We start from the raw sequence: 19152 nt of genomic DNA, 5'->3' as shown, positions 1-19152 counted from the left end.
TCGGAATGTGGTGTATATACACGCTTGTGTGGGTGCATATGTGAGTTTGTCTGAGCAAGTTTGTATGTGTGTGGGTGTGCACAGAGGCCAGAGCTAGGCAAACACTTACCTACTGAGCCAGCCCCCTATGCTGTACTGTGTGTGCTATGTTAACCGTTTGGTTCATTTTGTCAGACTTAAGCAGTTGCTCTATTGTTCTATTACTCAAAGCTGTTCTGAAAATTTTTCTTTCTTGTTTACCTTCTTCCCCCACCCCCCAGCTTCCCTCCTTTAAGATTTATATAATAGTTGCTTTTTCTATTTTTCCACAGTTTCTTTTTACTGTTATTATGCTTACTTTTAAGTCTCATGTGCTATCATTTGTGGCCATGGGTTCTTGGTTTTCCAGCCAGCAGTGGCTTTCTGTTTGTTTTTGTGGGATGTTTTCAAGACAGGGTCTCACATAGCCTACGATGAACTCAGACCATGTATGGGGCTGAGGGTGACCTTACATCCCTCAGCCCCGGGTCCTACCTTCCAAGTGCTGCAAGTGCAGGTGTGAAAAGCCCTCCTGCCTAATCTCTGCTTTCTTTTTTTCTTGTGTGGCATATGCATGTGTGTACCTGTGTGTGTGTACCTGTGTGTGTGTGTGTGTGTGTGTGTGTGTGTGAGAGAGACTTCACATTTTATTTATAGAGATAGAGTCTCTTGTTGGACGTGGAGCTCAGGGATAGACAAATCCAACGGGATGGCAAATGTTCAGACCACCCTACTGTTCCTCTTCCCCGCCCTGGGCTGGGATCCAGGTGTACGCTGTGCCATCCCAGTCCTTTTACGTAGCTGCTGGAGATCTGCAGTCAGAGGCAAATGCTTGTGCAGCAAGCACTTTACCTACCGATTCATCTCCCGGGCCTGTGTGCCCTTCCTGAGCCCATGGGGCTTTAGGGTGTCTTCTCTGAGGGAGACAACAGGGTACTGGACTTGATCCCCGTCTGCCTGGACCCTTGGTCATCTGTACAGTTTCCTGACTCGATTGTGGAACAAAGCAAAGCATTTAAGCAGCACCCAGATAGGATCCATCATCATCAGTCAGATCTGGAGCAGACTCGATATTTCACCGCACTGTGGATCGCTACCTCCCCATTCCCACCACGAATTCCTAGTTCTGCACTTAGCTCGATGTCCTCTAACTCCTGGGATGAGAGTATGGGGTGTGGTTCAGGCCTGCTTGCACTTTGAGATTCTCCTTAGCGGATCCTTCTCCCTAGCTGGGGCGTGGCCCATCTCTAGAGTTTCCATTGGCATTGTCACTGCAGTCACAAGCATCCTGAGAGCTCCAATACTCCGAGCAAGGACCAGTCCTGAAACTTTGCACAGAAGACGACTAGAAGACAACCTGAAGCCTACAGAAACTTCACTTTTCATGACCCAAACAGGCACTATCCACCAACAGTCATGCCTGTGGCATTTTTCTTTAAATAAAATTTATTTTATGTGTTATGTCTGAACGCATATATGTGCACCATATGAGTGCACTGAGTACCTGCTGAGGGTACAAAGGAGGGTATCGGATCTCCTGGGCTGGAGTTATGGACAGTTGTGAGCCACCAAGTGGGTGCTGGAGACTGAACTCGCTCTGACCACTGAGCCATCTCTTCATCTCCGCCTGTAGCTTTGTACCATACGCTTTACAGTGAGCTCCTTTTACACTTCCTACTGGATGAACCCCACGTTCCCAGCAGAGGGAGAAGATGTATTTTCCTAGAAATATGGGAAATTCCTAGGGCATGAGATGCCTGCATTCTCCTGACTCACATATGATATATGGTGGTGCAAACCACCACTGAAGCCTGTGGCTTCTTCAGTTTCTGTTGTCGCTCCGGCTGGTTCTTCCTGTGCCTTTTTTTCTTTCTTAATCAGTGACATCTCTGTGCAGTTCTTCTTTTTCTCCTTTCCATAGATGTGTCTTAACGGTACCGAGGAACTCCTGACAGTCTTTGTTATTGTGTTGTTCGGGATGAAGCTTAACATTCTGAAGAAGACATGGGTGCATGCGACGTCGATGGGACGGATGATGTCTCAGCATCTGGATGGGTCACAGAGTCGTAAGTCAAGTGTTTATCACCCCAGGAGGGGATCTCTCCAGGTATGGCAGAGTTCTTTGCTCTTGGACTTAAACAGAAAAATTTAACCAGTGATGTGAAGGAAAACATAAAGGCTGCTTTTGATCAGGCTTAAAACATGAACAATCTAAGGAGCTGGAGGTTAAAGGTGAAAGGCTCTGAATTGGCCATTCTCACCCTGGGGAGTCGAATGATCCTTTCACAGGGCTCACCTATGATCACAGAAAACACAGATACATTTACACTTGTAACAGCAGCAAAATTACTGTTGCAAGTAGCAATGGGGATAATTTTATAAGGTTGGGGCTCACCACAACATGAGGAACTGCATTACAGGGTCACAGCCTTAGGGAAGGCCGGGATCCACTGCTCTAAACCATCTCGCCAGAGTAGGCTCCTGGGTATGAAATTACTTGAAGTACACTGGTATTTTCCACCACCTTCTTGAGGACAATGCTCATTCATAAGGTGTAGGGTCCCTCGGAGTCCACTGTGGCCTTTGAGAAAACAGAGATAACATGATTAGATCAGCTAACCATAGAGCTGCTGCTCCCCACCCCCCAAGACCCTCCACCCAGTTCTACACAGCGAACATCGGTGAGAAGACTTGCGTTCTGACGGCTGGATACCTTGTTATATGACTCTCGGTAGCTATGATTTCTAGGTCAGTGTATTGCACGGGACAGATCCTTCATTATTGTTGATTGGCTAGCAGCTATAATGATTAGAACATAAAAGATGTCACCGCCTAAGGGGCAGTTTCAAATACAGAGAGGTAGGAATAAAGATGAGTCGCCGGGGAGCCCACCAGGTTCTGTTGAGTCTGATGGGGGACGGGGAGTCAGGCAGAGAAGATGAACAAGATGGGGGATAATTATTTGGGCTCCAACAGTTTCATCCTGTCTCAGCAGATGAATTCTGATAGACGTCAGAAGGAGACAGCTGTCCACACTCAGCATGAAGAATTAATTTTCTATAATTAACAGAGATGTTGATATGATTGTCAAACTGCCATCCACCAGGTGCACCGTAGAGGGAATTCCTTGCCTCGGTGTGCATGGGTGGCAATTTTCATGGACAACCATCCCGACTCAAAGACCAAGTAAAAACAGTTATTTGAGGGGCTGGAGGGATATCAGCGGTTAGGAGCATGCACTGCTATTGCACAGGACCTGAGTTCAGTTCCCAGCACCCGTATGGGGAAGGTCACATCATCACTGGGTGATCCAACACCTTTTTATGGCCTCCATGGGCATCCACACCCATGCTCATATTCTTAAATAAATATGCAATGAAAAGTAGTTACTACATGTTTGAAGGAAGAATAGAGAACTTACGGAATGTGTATACTTTTCCATCACTGGCACCCTAAAAGACCTTTAGTCAACCCTGCTAAACAACACGTTTAAAAAATAAATTTGCTTTATTGCAGTCGTCTCGTCCCAAGGTCAGGATGACTAGATATTTGCTTTCTTAATACCCATTATTTTGTCAGATTTGGGCATTTCTCTTTCTGTTTACAAGCCCTTAGATATTTTTGTCTGATTCTAAGAAGTACTTCTATAGCATTGTCTCATGTCAGGATTGCGATGGTGACTGGCAAAGGCTCTAAAATATGAGTATGTCTATGTATTTCACAGGTTTTGTTCCATGTTGAAGCAAACACCGAGGATTAAAGGTCTTTAAATGTTAGCTTTTCAGTTTATCATATCCCAAGTATTTCAGTAATAAAAGGGTGAGTAAAGTCAAGTACAGTCAATGACGTGCTCTCAAATAAATCAGTGTAATTCTTCAGTTTGCCAACAGCACATGTCAGCAGTTTTCTACTCCGGGTGCTTCCCAGGAGGTTGCTAACGTAATTTTGCCCTTGTTTTTCTGAATCCTGGGTATCTTGCTTATAACCTATGCTTCTGGCTTCGCTATATTTTTTCCCAGCTTAATGTGGCACCTGCCTGTAGGATTTACTGCCACCATGCTTGGTCTGCCTCAATGCTTATATAGAAAATTCCGCATATTCCCCAGCCAGCCCTGCCCTGCCAATCTCAGCTCTTTGTCATGGCTGTCCACTGGGATGCGTTTGACAGGGTCTTGGGATCTTCTCTGCTGTGGTTGGCAGAATGTTGTGTCTCTCAGCCACTGGAGTCCAGCTTGGATTGTCATCTCCTCTCATTATTCTTAGGAATCTGACTTCTCAGTCAGGCTTCCCAGACCCTACATCCTTGGCTTACGCTACCGGAGTTTGTTGTTTCCCTGTGCTGGGGACCAGAAGTCCACGATAGAAGGATCTACAGGGCTGATTTCTGTCTGAGGCTACTTTCTCTGGCTGGTCAATGGTTGCCTTTCTGTCTGTGTTCTAATCTCTTTATGAGGCTATTGGTGGGATTCAACTGGGGCCCATCTAATGACGTCATTCTGTCCTAGTTACCTGCAGAAGCTTTGTTTTCAAGCACTAACATTCTGAGGAGAAGGTCAGTGGGGATTTCTGTACGGCCGGTGGGGAGTTTTCAGGACTTAAACATCCACCCTTGAGGAAAGGTAGGAGAATAGAATTTAGCCTGCCACACATATGTACGGGAGAGCTTTAGAGGAAAACTCCAAGCCCAAAGAGTTTTAAACTCATCTACTTTCTTATTTTCCCATGAGGCAATCATGAGGAACCCAGGAGTCTTTAAAGCATCGCTTTTGGGGGCGTTTTATAACTGCTTCCTGAGCAGGGTGGGAAATGAAACTGGCCAACATGGTTTTTCTGACTCTCGCTCTTCCCACATTGCTGAGGGAGGATGACTCATGGGCCAGGCAGGACTCATGGGTTGTGTGTGGGCTACACAGCCTCTGTCTGACCTGTACCACATGTGGGATCCAAAGTTGGCTATCGCGTTGCTCTTCTGACAAACGCAGTTTTTCAAACCAACCTGAACACCAGTGTTTCTTTCCTCAGTATGTAACGCACTATCGTATGAAGTCACATAGGAGCCCGTTTAACTTGGTCTGTGTGCTGGTGTGTATTCATGTGTGTGGGTACACCAGTGTGCCTGTGGAGGCACTGTCGTTTGGGTGCTACCTACCTGCTTTCCTTGAGACAGGCACTGGCCCATGGCTGCCAAGTAGACCTGGATACCTAGAATACCCGTGTTCAACTCCTCACCACCGGGATTACAAACATGTATCATCATGGCTAGTTTTCCCTTGGTGGCTTTGGGGGATTCAGCTCAGTACCTCCTAGGTCAGCATTTACTGATGGTGACCCAGTCCTGCTTGCTGTTTTCCCTCTTGGACTATAATTCCTTTAAGGGGCAGGTTTATGATTTGAAGTGGGAGCTGCATGCAGGGAGCAGGGGGATGGGGCAGGAAATTACTATAAATTTCCTTCTAATGTAGGTTCAAGCCTGTGTCCTCTTGTATCATCTGCTTTGCTTTGGGCTTCAAAAAGACAAAGACACACCAGTAGGTCCAGGTACTGAAGGGAAGATGAGCAAGAGGAATGTTTCCCAGTGTGCACTGAAGAACTGACTTCCCCCTACCCCCCTCCCCTCTCCTCACCCGCCCCCACACACTCCTAAGCTCAATTTGTGAAACCCAGAGGCAACCAGGTTGCTGGAGTAAAGCCCACCTTCCACCAGGAGCTCACAATACTTACACGGTGACGCTGAGTTGCCCTTCTGATGGTTGAAGCTGTGTGTTGAGCTTGTAAATTGGTTGGATCTTGCTGAATGTGTGCTTAGAATGTGTTTAGGGGAGGAAATGAAAGCAGGGCAAACAGCAGACAGAGAGAGTTTCAGACATTCCCATTTTCTATGTATTTCTAAGACCATTCCAGCATTTTAGAACAGCTCTCCGTGCACCTGTGTTAAGTGAGACCTTTAGCCTCCTTTCCATACAAGAACTTAATTTAGCTGTACTCACCGCCTTAAAGTTCTCTGTTTTTATTGTTTGTCGGTGTTTGTATTAGGCACCTCCCTCCTCTTCCTTCCTCTGGGGCCCCTTCCGCCCCACTCCCCTGCTTTCCCTACCGCAGCCCCCGTGGGCTGTGATGTATCCTACTTACATTTACAAAACTTTTTGAGGGGAGGACCTTTCCAGTAGTTGTTCATCGCAAACATATGAACTTGTGATGGCTTGCGTATTCCAAGGCTGTTTGAAGATAGCACATGGTTTATCCCCTGCCCCTCATACCAACACACACACACACACACACACACACACACACACACACACACACGCACGCACACACACATAGATGGTCTCTATATAATGGTATACCGTGTTTTCTGGGAACTCTGAGCTGAAGGTGTCTTTGTTGATGATATCACGTGTTTCAGATTCTTGAGTGTCTCCTTTTGGAGTCACAACTTCTACACCTGCTGACCTGAGCCTGCACATTGTTGGTGTTTAACATCTCAGCCAGCACCCAGACAAGGTACACCAAGCCAACATGGTTCCACGTGGAAAGGTTTAATGAGAGAAGAAGAGTAGTAGAAGAAGGAAAGGCTGGCCATGGGCACGTGGGAGGAAAGGGGGAGATGGGGAGAGAAGGGACAGGGACAAAGAGGGCACGAGAAGAGGAAGAACAAGAGAGAGCAAGAGAGAAATAAGAGGGAGAGGAGGAGGCAAGTAGCCCCCTTTATAGTCAGGCACAGCTGGCTGTTGCCAGGCAACCGTGGGGCGGAGCATACCTGGCTGTTGCCTGGTAGCTGTGGGGGTGGAGCTTAGACAGAATACCAACACAAACCCCTTTTATTTTTATTTTTTTGAGAAAAGGCAAGTATAGAAAGAGACTAATAAATATCTTTCACCACAGTCAGCGATTTAGCTCCCATTTCTGCGCCCTCCATATTCTTGCTGGCTGTGTAGCCTCGGGTCGTTTGCTTTACCTCTTGGCTGTTTTCTTCTGTTAAAGAAGAGGACTGGTCCGCCAGGAGCACCAGTGTGCTTTCTGGCTTGTGGCTGTCCAGTGGTCAGACATTCTTGCTGAGCAATCACCAATGGTTCCGTCCCCATCGGGCTGTGCTTGCCAGGAAGATCTTTTGACTCATCCTTTTCTCAGACTCTTTGAGAGCCAGCGCATGATTTATCCTTGCCAGCTGGTCTAGCCAAGAGTGAATCCTCTTTTTACAAATCTTCTAGAAGAACAATTGCCTCCAGAGATGGGGGAATTTTGTCTGACTGTGCAATTCAGTACATTTGCTGGCTGTCCATGTGAGACCGACACCCCACATCGAAGCTCAGATTGCTAACGGATGGGGTTTGAAGTCTGCTTTCTACCCCTACTGTCCTTTCTGGATTCATCAGCAGCACTCTAAGAACAAATCCACACCCCTGCTCAGCCTTGTTCCTCACTGCCTGGAGGTCCAGTTTCTCAGTCCACACTGAGCTCCCTGAGAGTGTCCAGGTAGATAGGACCTTGGTTGGTCTTGGCTTCTTGACATATTTTTAAAGCACTATTTAATTGATTCTTTTTTAAAAAGTGCTAACTTTGAGTTTTTAAAGTTTCTTTAATTACAGCCCAAGGCCACTGGCTCAGCAGCTGTCAAAGAGCCTGGTAAATAAATACACTGAAAGGAAGAGGCGGGGCTGTGAAGGCAGTTACAAGAACTTGAGCCAAAAAAACACTTTGTTTTCAGTGCCTTTCAGGTGTGTGTGTGTGTGTGTGTGTGTGTGTGTGTGTGTGTGTGTGTGTGTGTGTGTGTTCATTCATTGGATTCCTAGAATGGAGGAAAAGTTGATTCACCATAAGAACATTTAGAATTAATCTAAGAAATAGATTGTAGTGAAGGGAATACAACACTATGTTGGTTCCCATTCATTGAAAGTTAATCCTTTTCTAGGTGACTCCTACACTCCCGGAGCTGGTGACCTTTCATATAACTATGTCTTATAGAATAGAATCTCAGTTTTACTAGGATAGCAAAATCTTTTTTTCCCTAATAATTTCTGTTTACATGCCCTGAGCCTTGAACCAACCTTGTCTAAATTTGTTTACCTCTTCTTTAAGTCATAAAATCCAAATTTTTTGAATTATGGATGTCTTTGGTGATGGAACATATTAGTCAGTCATAGCTGCGGTAACAGTCAGAAGAGCCCCAGGGCTCACATGAACAAATTCTCTTTTCGAATTTACATGAGATGTGGTGATCACCGGCCATGACAGTGCTGCTCCCAGTGTATTCTCCTTCTAGAAACCATCACATTGGTAGCACATATTAGAAAATGATAATTTTTTTGGTGTGGTAGAGAGAAATAAACAGAACCAACCAACCAAACAAACAAACAAATAAACAAACAAAAAGACAGAGTTGACCGAACAGTGCTTCAAAATATTTGTGTGGAACAGGGCCTTCATCATCTTTGCTCATATGACTTTAACTTAGAAAGGCCCTAGGGTCAAGTCTGACCATGTGACAGAGAAATATAGCCCACCCATGGAAAGAAACCACGAGTCTCCCAGAAGTGGACTGTGGCGTATACTGGGAAAAAGTCAACATGGAAGAGTGATGATGCCATCCATCAATCAGCCTAATGTGTTAGACAAGTACCTTCTTGAGGAAGGTGCGGCTCTGGATGGAAGCCTTGGGACCATAAATCTGCCTTGCCAGTCTTTGGGTGCTTGTTATTCAGAAAAGCCAGGAAAGATTAAGTCTCCGGTTTTCATGTTTTGGGAGGGTCTGCTAGGAGATAAGTCTGTCTAGGTACTAATTCCCTGAGATCCCCTTAGACCTGCCTTTGACCAACTCCCCTTTTCCTTCAGTTCTTCTCCGGTTTCCTCATGTCTGTCTTTTCACTGCTTTAGATTGCATTGGCATCTAAATGTCTGCGTGTTCTTCACATTGCTTCTGAGGTAGTGATTTGCAGATGCAGAAATGCTGTGGTTTGGAGCCTGGCCAGAAGACACAGGCATGGGCACAAGCAGAGACCTGGGCTTCTTGGCCCCAACATAGGTCCAGGAAGTAGAAGACAGAAAGCCAGACATAAGAATAGACATTCTGATTCAGAATCTGTCCAGTTAGGATTTGCTACCTGTGGATTTTTCTTCAATATTATCTTGCTATTTATCAACGAATAAAAAAGATTTATTTTATTACTTTTAATTATGTGTATGCCTGTAGGTGTGTGCGTGTGAGTGCAGGTGCCTGCTGAGACTAGAGGCATCAGATCCCTTGGAGCTGGACTTATAGGTGGTTATGAGTTCACCCAGTGAGGGTGTCAGGAAACAAACTCAGGTCTTCTGCAAGAACAATATGCAGTTTTAACCACCGAACCTTATTTTCTGCTCTTCGATGAGTCTTTTTCACTTGATATGAAGCTTGGACGATAAAGTTGTTTCTCTTGACTTTAACATTTTGTTAGGTATAGAGAAGGAAGATTGTTTTCTGACCAATGACAAAGAGTTCCCATAACAACCTAAAAATAGAGGGCAAGTCAGATTTTGGTGTTGAAGAATCAGAGACGATCATTCTCTTTCCAGAAGTTAAAGCAACTTTAAGCATATATATATATTTTTAAAAAAAGCTTTCCTAATGAAGCAAAGCAAATCCTCCCATAATTATTTGGTTGTGTTGGCTCTTCTTTAAGATAATAAGCGAGTTTTGTGATGCATGTGCTATGGGCTATACTTTATTGTCCCTACCACCGTGTTTACCGGTATTTAAGCCTGGGGTTTCTCACACTCCACTCACAAGATATGAAGCAGCAGCTACTGTTGATGACATTATCCGTTCGGCCAGGCCCTATGCTTGGGTTGTCCACTGTGAAGGGTGGACACCTGATTTACGGAGAGCTGTGACTCATGCAAGCCTGCTCATCTGGTCAGCTGTGAAGCTCAGCTGACAATGGCTCCTTGATTCCATAGCCCACACTTGAGAAGCGGTTATTACTGTGTAAGACAATTCTAGTTTATACAGAGTGAAGATTAGTCTAAGCTTAAGTTTCTCTTAAGAGATAGTGGGCTGCCTTACAGGCATGGTTAGATTGGCCTTCTACAGTCAAGTTGATAGATTTTCTGCCTGTGTAATACCTCTTCTGCCATCCACACGAGTGTCATTATTTTAAAAATGAACTCCTCCTCCCCTTCCTTGTTTGCAGCTTCTGTCCCATTTCCTCCCCTATCCTGCCTCAACCTGGGCTTGTCCAAAAAGTGTGCCAGGCAAGTGGAGGCACCACCTCTAATTGCAGAGCAGTTGTTTATTGGTTTCTTAGAATCCTAGGGCTTGGCTGGTCCGTCTCATCTTAATTCCCAGTATTTCCTAGTTTTCCGCTGCCACTATGAATCACTCACGTCTCTTAACTCCTCACTTCAACAACAGAAAGAGTCATCTTTTCCAGTGTAGCTATGCATTGATGTTGACATGTGTGGATGAGGACGCTCCCCTGGGAGAATCTAGCTCACATGTGCAGTTATGATGTGAATGTGTTTGTTGCTGCTTTCATGGTATTTTCAAACCCATAGATGGCATAAGGAAGAATTTCAAGGATTGTGTTCATCAGTGGAGTCTGAAATTATGAGTCACGGCTCTCTGTCAGAATGTGCTGTATCCTTAGATGTATGGACGACAATGGCTTCTTGAGCTAATTTTCTGAGGTGTCTTTGTTAAGCTGACACCTTTGATAATTCTCAGACAAGTCCCACAGCCAGGGAGAGCCTCCTTATGTAACCTGTCCTTGAGCAAGAGGCCTGGGGAATTTGCTTCATCAAATTGGATGAATTACTAGATTGTTTGGCTAGCCAGATCAAGTTCATTCTCTTCCCATGTATGACAGCGCTCATATAAAAACACTTATCCAGCTCCCTTTTACATGCCAGACACATTTCTAAGTGCTGGGCGTGCCAGCAAATGAACAATTCTGAGGCGTACTATTGCCCTTGGGGGACTTAAGAGGCTGACACTAGGTTTCAAAACAACCCGCTTGAAAACTTGGTGATTCGTAAAAGTTAAATAGTTCAGAGACATCAGGTATAGTTTACATGTATGAATTTTTCTAAAGGGCTTAGGCCAGCTCACCCTGTAAACAATGGCGTTTCTCGACCGTTTCTCTGTGTTTTCCTTTAAATACCTGCAAACTCACGCAGAGGACACACTTTTCTTTAAAACAATGCTTGCTACAACTTGACATATAGGCACCATGTTTTCAAAGGAGGTGGACCAGCTCTAGACTTAAGGGGGTAGCCTACGGTAAATTTCCATTTTCCATACTTTCCTGTTGCTGTGATAAGACACACTGACAAAAGCTCCTTAAGGAGGCAAAGGTTAATTGTGACTTACCTTCCAAGGGACAGGCCGTCAAGGTGACGCAGTCAAGTCAGCAAGATCTGCAACAGCTGTTCCCATAGCGTCATCAGTCAGGAAGAAGAGACCAGCGAATCCTGGTGCACTGTGAGTTTCCTCCTTTTCATACAGTCCGGGATTCCAAATGTAGCCCACAGTGGGCAGGTCTTGTGTCAGTAAACTAACCAAGCTCTTTAACGGGTATGCCCAGAGGGCCATCATTGTGGTGACTCTAGGTCTCAGGTTGACATCTGAGATTGACCATCCCATCCTCGAATTCCTAGGTAACATTACTGACTATCCAAAGCTTGGGAAACACAGAGGACATAGGATAGTCATTGTATTTCAATCCTCTTTAAGGAAGAAATATAGATTGTGTGGCTTGAAAATACAACTCACACAGAAGTGAATTGAGTTTATTCTGTGCTTCCTAAATATGTGGAACAGTTCGTTTTTTAGCTTTACTCACTGCAGTGAGGTTTTTTTTCTCATCTTTTCTTTACTCTTTGGACATCAAAAAGGAACCTAAGCCTGGGTGTTATTCACAAGAAGTTGGGATGGATACAAGTGTTGCTTTAGAGCAAGGTTTTATAAGTCTTTCCTACCTGCATTCTTCTTCACAGAGACAGTTTATGCAAATCCAAAGATGCAGGCATATGCTAAAAAACTCTATAAATCAAACACTTACTGATAAGAAATCATAAATTTATTTTAAAACACCCCTTTGATATATGCATAACTCTGATGACTTCCGCATTCTAGACATGTTTGTTTATTTTTACACAAAGAACTAACTCTCGGCAAGATATCTGGTACTGCAGGGTGGGGAACATCTTCCTCATTTAACGAATTGATCGTAGTTTTGATTCTATGATCATCGTTGCGGAGAACAGTGCTTTGCATACATCCATAGGGAAAAATGGCAGAAGTGTGCTTCGTGCCATTCTAGAGGGTGTTAGAAAGCCCTTTCCAGTTTCTAACATTTAATTCATCCAAGATTCATTTAATGACTTTTTCATGAAACACAAGTCAGCAACTTCTAACATTTTTTTAAAACCCAAGCATTCTTTTTTTTTAAAAATTGGATATTTTTTATTTACATTTCAAATGTTATTCCCTTTCCCGGTTTCCCATCCATAAGCTCCCATCCCATTTCCCTCCCCAAGTCATCCCCCCCACTTCCTGCCTATCTGCCCTGACATTCCCCTACACTGGGGGTCCAGCCTTGGAGAACCAAGGGCTTCTCCTTTCATTGGTGCCCAACAAGACCATCCTCTGTTACATATGCAGTTGGAGTCATGGGTCTATCCATGTGTAGTGGACAGTGGTTTAGTCTTTGGGTAGTGGCTTAGTCCCTGGGAGCTCTGGTTGGTTGGTATTGTTGTTCTTATGGGGTTGCAAGTCCCTTCAGCTCCTTCAATCCTTTCTCTAACTCCTCCAATGGGGACCCCATTCTCAGTTCAATGAAACTCAAGCATTCTAACACAGTGAAATGCAATGGTAAGCAGTAAGACTTGGTGACGAGGAACGAAGAGAGGGAAATATGAAGCGTTTGTTTTCGATAATTAAAATTTTGTGCATACAGTAAAGACGCTGCAGTTCTTAACACATAGTGGTCTGTGACCTGAGCCAAGGAGTACCAAGTAGCATTTGCTACCACTGTAGAGCGATGGCATTTGCAAAGGAAAGCGTGCTTGTGCGCTGTTAACCCAGGCTTTGGCAAAGTCTCGAGAGTCCAGAGGAAGTCATACAACGCAAGAAAGGCCAGTGCCACAGAATGACGAGGATTCTCTCCACACTTCATTCTAAGTTTGTTTTGGTCATTACTACACGCGGCACATGGTAGAGGGTGCTGTTTTGATTTACGCTGATGTTCAGGCTAGAGAACTGAAACGATTCCTTTCCTAGTTACGTGATTAAAAGAGCAATGGTGTGTTTATATTTCCCAAGGGTAGACGGGAAACGCATAAAACAAAACCTCTAAGCAGCTAAGTTTCGAATCTGCTGACAGCTGTGGTCCTTTTTCCTGTCCGCGTGCCTAAGTGCTCATCCCAGCCAGCAAGTCCTCAGACCAGAGAGGCAGGAAACCGTGACGGAGCTGGGCAAGCCCAGACCCCACATGCGCCTCTTTCTCTGTAATTTTGGATCCTCTTGGAAACTGGACCATCCGCTCTAATTACCTATGCCGGGAATCCTGTGCACACCAGGCTGCATTTCTCAACAGCCTGCCTGCCTGCGCCATGCCCCTGGAAACAGCTCAGACCTGCTCTACGGGGGCATTAATCCTGGCGGCTGAGGAGGGTGAACTCGTTTTAATCATAGGTTCCTGTAAACAAACGGAAGATCCAGTCTTAAACTCTTAGCCCTGATCCAAGTAGCCATCGCTGCGCATTCTCTGTCCTTTGCAAGTCTACAAAGCAGCTACACACTTTCACCCTGCCCCCTCCCCCACCTCCGGCAGATCTCGGTCAGATAACTTTGAGCGAACCTGTAGGCTTTTCCCCATCTCTGCAACGTCACCCACCAAAACCACAACCCCTCCAACCACCATAACGTTAGAACAAACTTGAGCGTTTGGTGCCATCCCCAGCTGTCTCTCAGAGCTGTTTACCAAACTAGAACAACAGAAGTAAGCTCGCTGTGTCATTAGGGGTTGCTTATATGGGGGTGTGTGGTTCCTTACTATTGTCACATCAAATTGAACAGGTGAGGAGGTGGACATGTTATAATTATCTAGATCGGAAGGCCCAGGCTAAAATTGATTAGTTGATATTACATTTACACAGAATTGGTTCATGAATCCTTTGCCCTGTCAGTTACATGTTAAAAACTAAAGCAAATGTGTGTGGATAATGTAATATATCATCTAATAATATATGTATAATAAATGTATATATGTAACACACATATGTTTTATTTTGAGCCTACAAGCTTAACCTGCCAAATAGATATTAAATTATAAAAACATTTTAGGAAGAAAATATAGCTACTTTTAAAGGTAGTACATTATTTCACCTGAGTGATTCCATCATGTAAAGACAGAGTCATGTAGCTCTGACAGTTTTGAGAAATGTCCCATGAGTGTAAATAAAATTCATTTTTTCTACCTAGTTAAAATTTCTCTTTTGTCTATCCCCTCCTCCTCCTCGTGTATGAGAGAGAGAGAGAGAGAGAGAGAGAGAGAGAGAGAGAGAGAGAGTGAGTGGGGAGGGGAAGGGAGAGAGAATATTGAGAGTTCCCAGGAGTGGATTAATGAGTGTACAGGTGCCTGTGGAAGCAACACACACACACACACACACACACACACACACACACACACACACACACACACACACACACACACACACCAGGTGTTTTCCACATTTGTTTTCTACCTCAGTTTTGAGGCAGGGTCTCTCAGTGCACCTCAAGCTCATCTCTTTGGCTGGACTGGCTGGTCAGTAAGCCCCTGGGATCCTCTCATGTCCCTAGAACTGGAATTCCAACCTGCATATCCCAGGTTTCCTGTGGATTTCAGAGGTTGGAACTCGGACGGTAGCAAGAACTTGAGTAACTGAGGTATCTCCCTATCCAGCCCTGTTGCCATCCCAAGTATGTGTGTGTGTGTGTGTGTGTGTGTGTGTGTGTGTGTGTGTGAGAGAGAGAGAGAGAGAGAGAGAGAGAGAGAGAGAGAGAGAGAGAGAGAATGTAATATAAGCTGGTATAACTCTGAAGTCAAGGCTGGTTTCAATCTACAGATCATCTCAGGCTTCCAGAGTGAGTCCTAGGTTTGTAGGCATTTGCCACAGTCCTGGCCTTTAGTTGATGCTTCTTGACAATTGTGAGGCTAAGGGCTCATGAAAAGAATCCCCAGAGCATACTTTTAAATATGTGAATATATGCATTAAGAACCAACTGTGTATAGACAATTGCTAGTTAAAAGTTATCCATTCATTGTAAAAACTGGAGTTATGAGAGGGAAAGAATTAGTTCTACAGACTTAGTGAAGAGGATTATCTTCGGTAAGCTAAACTGTCCAAATACGAGAAACTGAGAGTAGGGAGATGGGCAATAAAAAGCCAGGCTGCAAATATCTACTTGGCCCTAAGTTTATGTAAGCAGGCATATAGCACTGCTCATGGGATCATGGGCATGGTGGCCATTTGGTTCTTGCAACTGAGGCCGAGTGAAGCCGTCTCTTGCTGAAGTCTTCTGAGGTTGAAAAGAACAGGTGTTCTGATTGATTCAGGTTGAAAGGTCCAGAGACTTAGGCTCTTCTCCAGAGAAAACAGAGTAACCCTTCACTTTCCAGACCTACAAAATGTTAAGTAGGAAAGTGAACTTGAGGCTGACCACTCCTTTCTCTTTGTAATATGTGTTAGGTGACTATGTTCATATGTATGTGCGCATGTGTGGGCATGCATGTGGGCAGGTCTGAGGTTGGTCTATGGAGTTCTTTCCACGGAATTCATTGAGGCAAGGTTTCTTAATTGAGCCCAGAGCTCACCGATATGTCTAGTCTAGCTACCTAGCTTGCTCTGGGGAACTCCTTGTTTCTGCCTGCAGCAATCTGTGATTACACCAAGCTACCAAGCCTGCCTGGCATGTATGTGGGTGTTGGGGATCCAAGCTCCAGTTCTTAAAGCTGATGCTTGAGTGACAAATAGTTTAATCACTTCTCAGGAATCCCTGGGTTTTTTTTCCCCCCCTCACTGAGAAATAGCACAGGAGTTTATAGCAATAGGCACACCTCACATTTAAAGTCAAACCTTAAATTGGTTATTCAAAATGAAAAATGGGCAACAGTCCTTCCTCCGTCTTATGGATGTCCTCATGAAAACTCCTTAAACTCCAAAATCCTAATGAAAAGGAAGATGAAGACACAGTAACAAAGTCCAATGTGGCCTCTTCTAAAAACACCGGCTTCGCTGCCTCTCCAGGGTAGACAGATGCTGCTCTAGGCCCCTGGCTCAATTCTACATGTGTAAATTACTCAAGAGTAAGAATTGCCTTTCCCTTTGGCTACATAGTGATTCCTGTCAGGAACAAGAGACAGTCAGCAAAAGGTAGAGTATACACCGCTACATGGTAATCTTTTCTTGTAGAACTTTGTCTTTTACTCAAAGGATTGTCCAGAGGATTTTATCTAAGTTTTTCTCTTTTTTAGCAGACAATTCTCCACTCAGTATATCCTATATTTTAATGTATTTACTATTAGCTACCACAATGTGGAATCTTCACTCACAAAGGAGGGGTTTATTTCGCCACCTCCATTAAGTTTCCAATGTACTTATTTTGGATAATTTAATTTCTTCTTCCAAGAAGAAAGTTGGGTAATATTTCTTTAAAAGCCAGATAAGGGTTTTGACTTTTCTTTTAGTCACCAACAAGAAACAGAATTGTTATAAGGGTTTTGTTTTGTGCAGAGTCATGTGGGTGGGAGTCCACACTGCCTCAAACAAACATTTCTTTCCCTTTCCTGTTCCTGGTTTTAGAAACCTGAGGTTCCCTCCCAAGTCTAGAAGTCATGTGATTTCCATCCATCCCTCTCGTCCCTATCGGAAGGCTGCATACACAGATATCTCTGCCTAGACCATTTAGCCTGGGGGACTAACATTTTATCTTCATGTTTAAAGCCAACACCTCCAGCTTTCAAATTGTTCCTAGAATCAAGTTCTTTGCTGGCTAAAGAAAAGAAGGACTCAGAACTTGTTTTCAAACAATGCTAGTGCATATGTTTTCTAGAATACTCAGTGGTGGCCAACATTCTCTGTAGATTATTTTTAGTGCACCTAATGACAGAAGCATACCTTTTTACGTTTGGCATTCTCAATTATTTTTATACTTTAAACCTTCAAAATTCATCCCAGATATACTTGAGCATTTTCTCCGAGGTCAGGATTCTATATAACAAAATGGCGTCCGTTCTCAAAGTTTGAAATATCCCTTAGTAAACTAAGCTTATACTCTCTTATTTGGTGTTTCTTTTTAAGAACCATTTTATAATTTTGTTAGGTGTGCATTTTATCATGCCGTCAACAACACTTGTATTTTCCATAGTATTATTACATCTCTGGTAAACAATGTTAAATATTGTGTCAAACTATCTGTTAAATTATGTTTGATATTTTAATATTGAGTGATCTGAAATGTCCTATGGTGTACTCCTCTGATCATCCTCCCCACCCTCCCGTCATTCCCTAAGGATAACTGTCGCTTCTGTCTCCGTCCCGCAGAAAGGAGCAACACCACGACGTTCTTCTCAAAGCAGTTTATTCAGGAACCTTTCTTTCTGCATGCAAGCAACAATCTTTCTTTTCTTTTCTTCTCTCTCTCTCTCTCTCTCTCTCTCTCTCTGCCCCCGAGCACACTCCCTTATATCCTCCCTCAACTCTGTCTCCTCAGTCCAGACTGCCTAATCTCAGTTCATAGGTCCACGTCACATGGCCTGATCTTGCGTCATGGTGCACCTGCGCAGCTCTCACAATGGACCTGGCTAGTTTCAGGTGTGTGAGGAAGTCAGGTGCTAGTCATGAGATTTAGCTGCAGTCCCGGGGGCCATCTTGGGACTGCCGCCCCACAGATAACCTCTTTCAAAAATCTTCGCTACCCTTCCAGAAAATTATATCATCTAAATTATGGTTTTATGCAATATATACTATAAGATATTATATATTATAAATCATACATTATATATTATATATTATACACCATACATTATATATTATACATCATATATTATATATTATATATAATAATGTACATGTATTTCCACGTACATATCCACTCTTGCTGTGAGTCATTTATATTTCCTTTATAGGTATTCTTAACATGCCCTAGCAGCCTCCTCATCTCACTGGTGCACATACATAAGACAACAATTGTTTTAGTGGCTCAGTAGTGTTCTTTTGGATCGTGGTTCCATACTGAGTGTTAGGGTCCAAGAGTCACTGAAGGAAGACCCCTGACTCAGGTAGTATGCAAAGGAGACCTTGAAGAGTTTTGGAGACCAGCTCAGTTCTGTGCTTGTGATCTCCTACAGCCAGGTGTCCCAGGACTCAGCTCCATTCATCTTCCCTAAGTCATGATGTCACTGATCAATGACCCATTCATTGTCCATGGCTTGCTCTGCAGAGCCCGGTTTGCTTCCCGCAGAATCAAAAATAGTTATTCGTCAGGATTTGCTTCTTAGTGGACCTTTCGCTGTGAACACGTTACTTCTGTAACTTAAAGTCACTAAGGTCTGCCCGCTCTTGGATGCTTTGGTGTGAAGAACTGCTACGTACTGGTCTGGGATGGAGAGTTTCCAGAGCCACTATGCTTCCTCCCTTCTCCAGCTCACCTGTGTCTGGCAGGCAATTGGCATCCGGACCACATCCACAGCTTCCCCTCTAGCAGCTGCCAACTGCATTTTCCCAATGGGAAGAGATGCAGGAGATAGAGAGGAGAAACGTAGGAAACAGATACATTTACTCCCGATACATTTACTCTGCAGGCTGACTTCACGCCTGCGCATTAAAAGCTCCCTTCTTCCTGTAAGCGTTATGTCTACCGGTCCTCTGTGCTCCCTCTCTTGCCTGTAGAGTCCTAGATCTCTGTATTTTTTTTTCCTTTTTCTTGTTTCATTTTTTACTGGTTATTTTATGTATTGACATTTCAAATGTTATCCCCCTTCCCAGTTTCCCCTCCACAAACCCCCTGTCCCTTCCCCGTCCCCCCTGACTCTATGAGATCTCTGTATTTTAAACTCTTCTAGCTTCTTTATCCCACTCTCCCCCTCTGCACACCGCCGGTTAACCAAACTATGTTCA

General features: G+C 44.1%; 1 protein-coding gene across 1 annotated transcript in view; it reads right to left on the bottom strand.

Annotated features, from left to right (window-relative positions):
• LOC116898356 overlaps window positions 1-18752 on the bottom strand; it is a gene marked incomplete at its 3' end in the record, with an annotated part of 43129 nt that extends 24377 nt beyond the window's left edge. The window contains exon 1 of the mRNA XM_032899672.1: window positions 18684-18752. Within this exon, the coding sequence (XP_032755563.1) occupies window positions 18684-18752 (69 nt within the window). The remainder of the gene's footprint in view (window positions 1-18683) is intronic.
• Between the last annotated feature and the right edge of the window lie 400 nt (window positions 18753-19152).

This window comes from Rattus rattus, chromosome 4, assembly GCF_011064425.1.
Source record: "Rattus rattus isolate New Zealand chromosome 4, Rrattus_CSIRO_v1, whole genome shotgun sequence".
Classification (NCBI taxonomy): Eukaryota; Metazoa; Chordata; class Mammalia; order Rodentia; family Muridae; genus Rattus; species Rattus rattus.
Note: the sequence above shows the minus strand (reverse complement) of the source record. Positions and strands in the feature narration are given on the sequence as shown.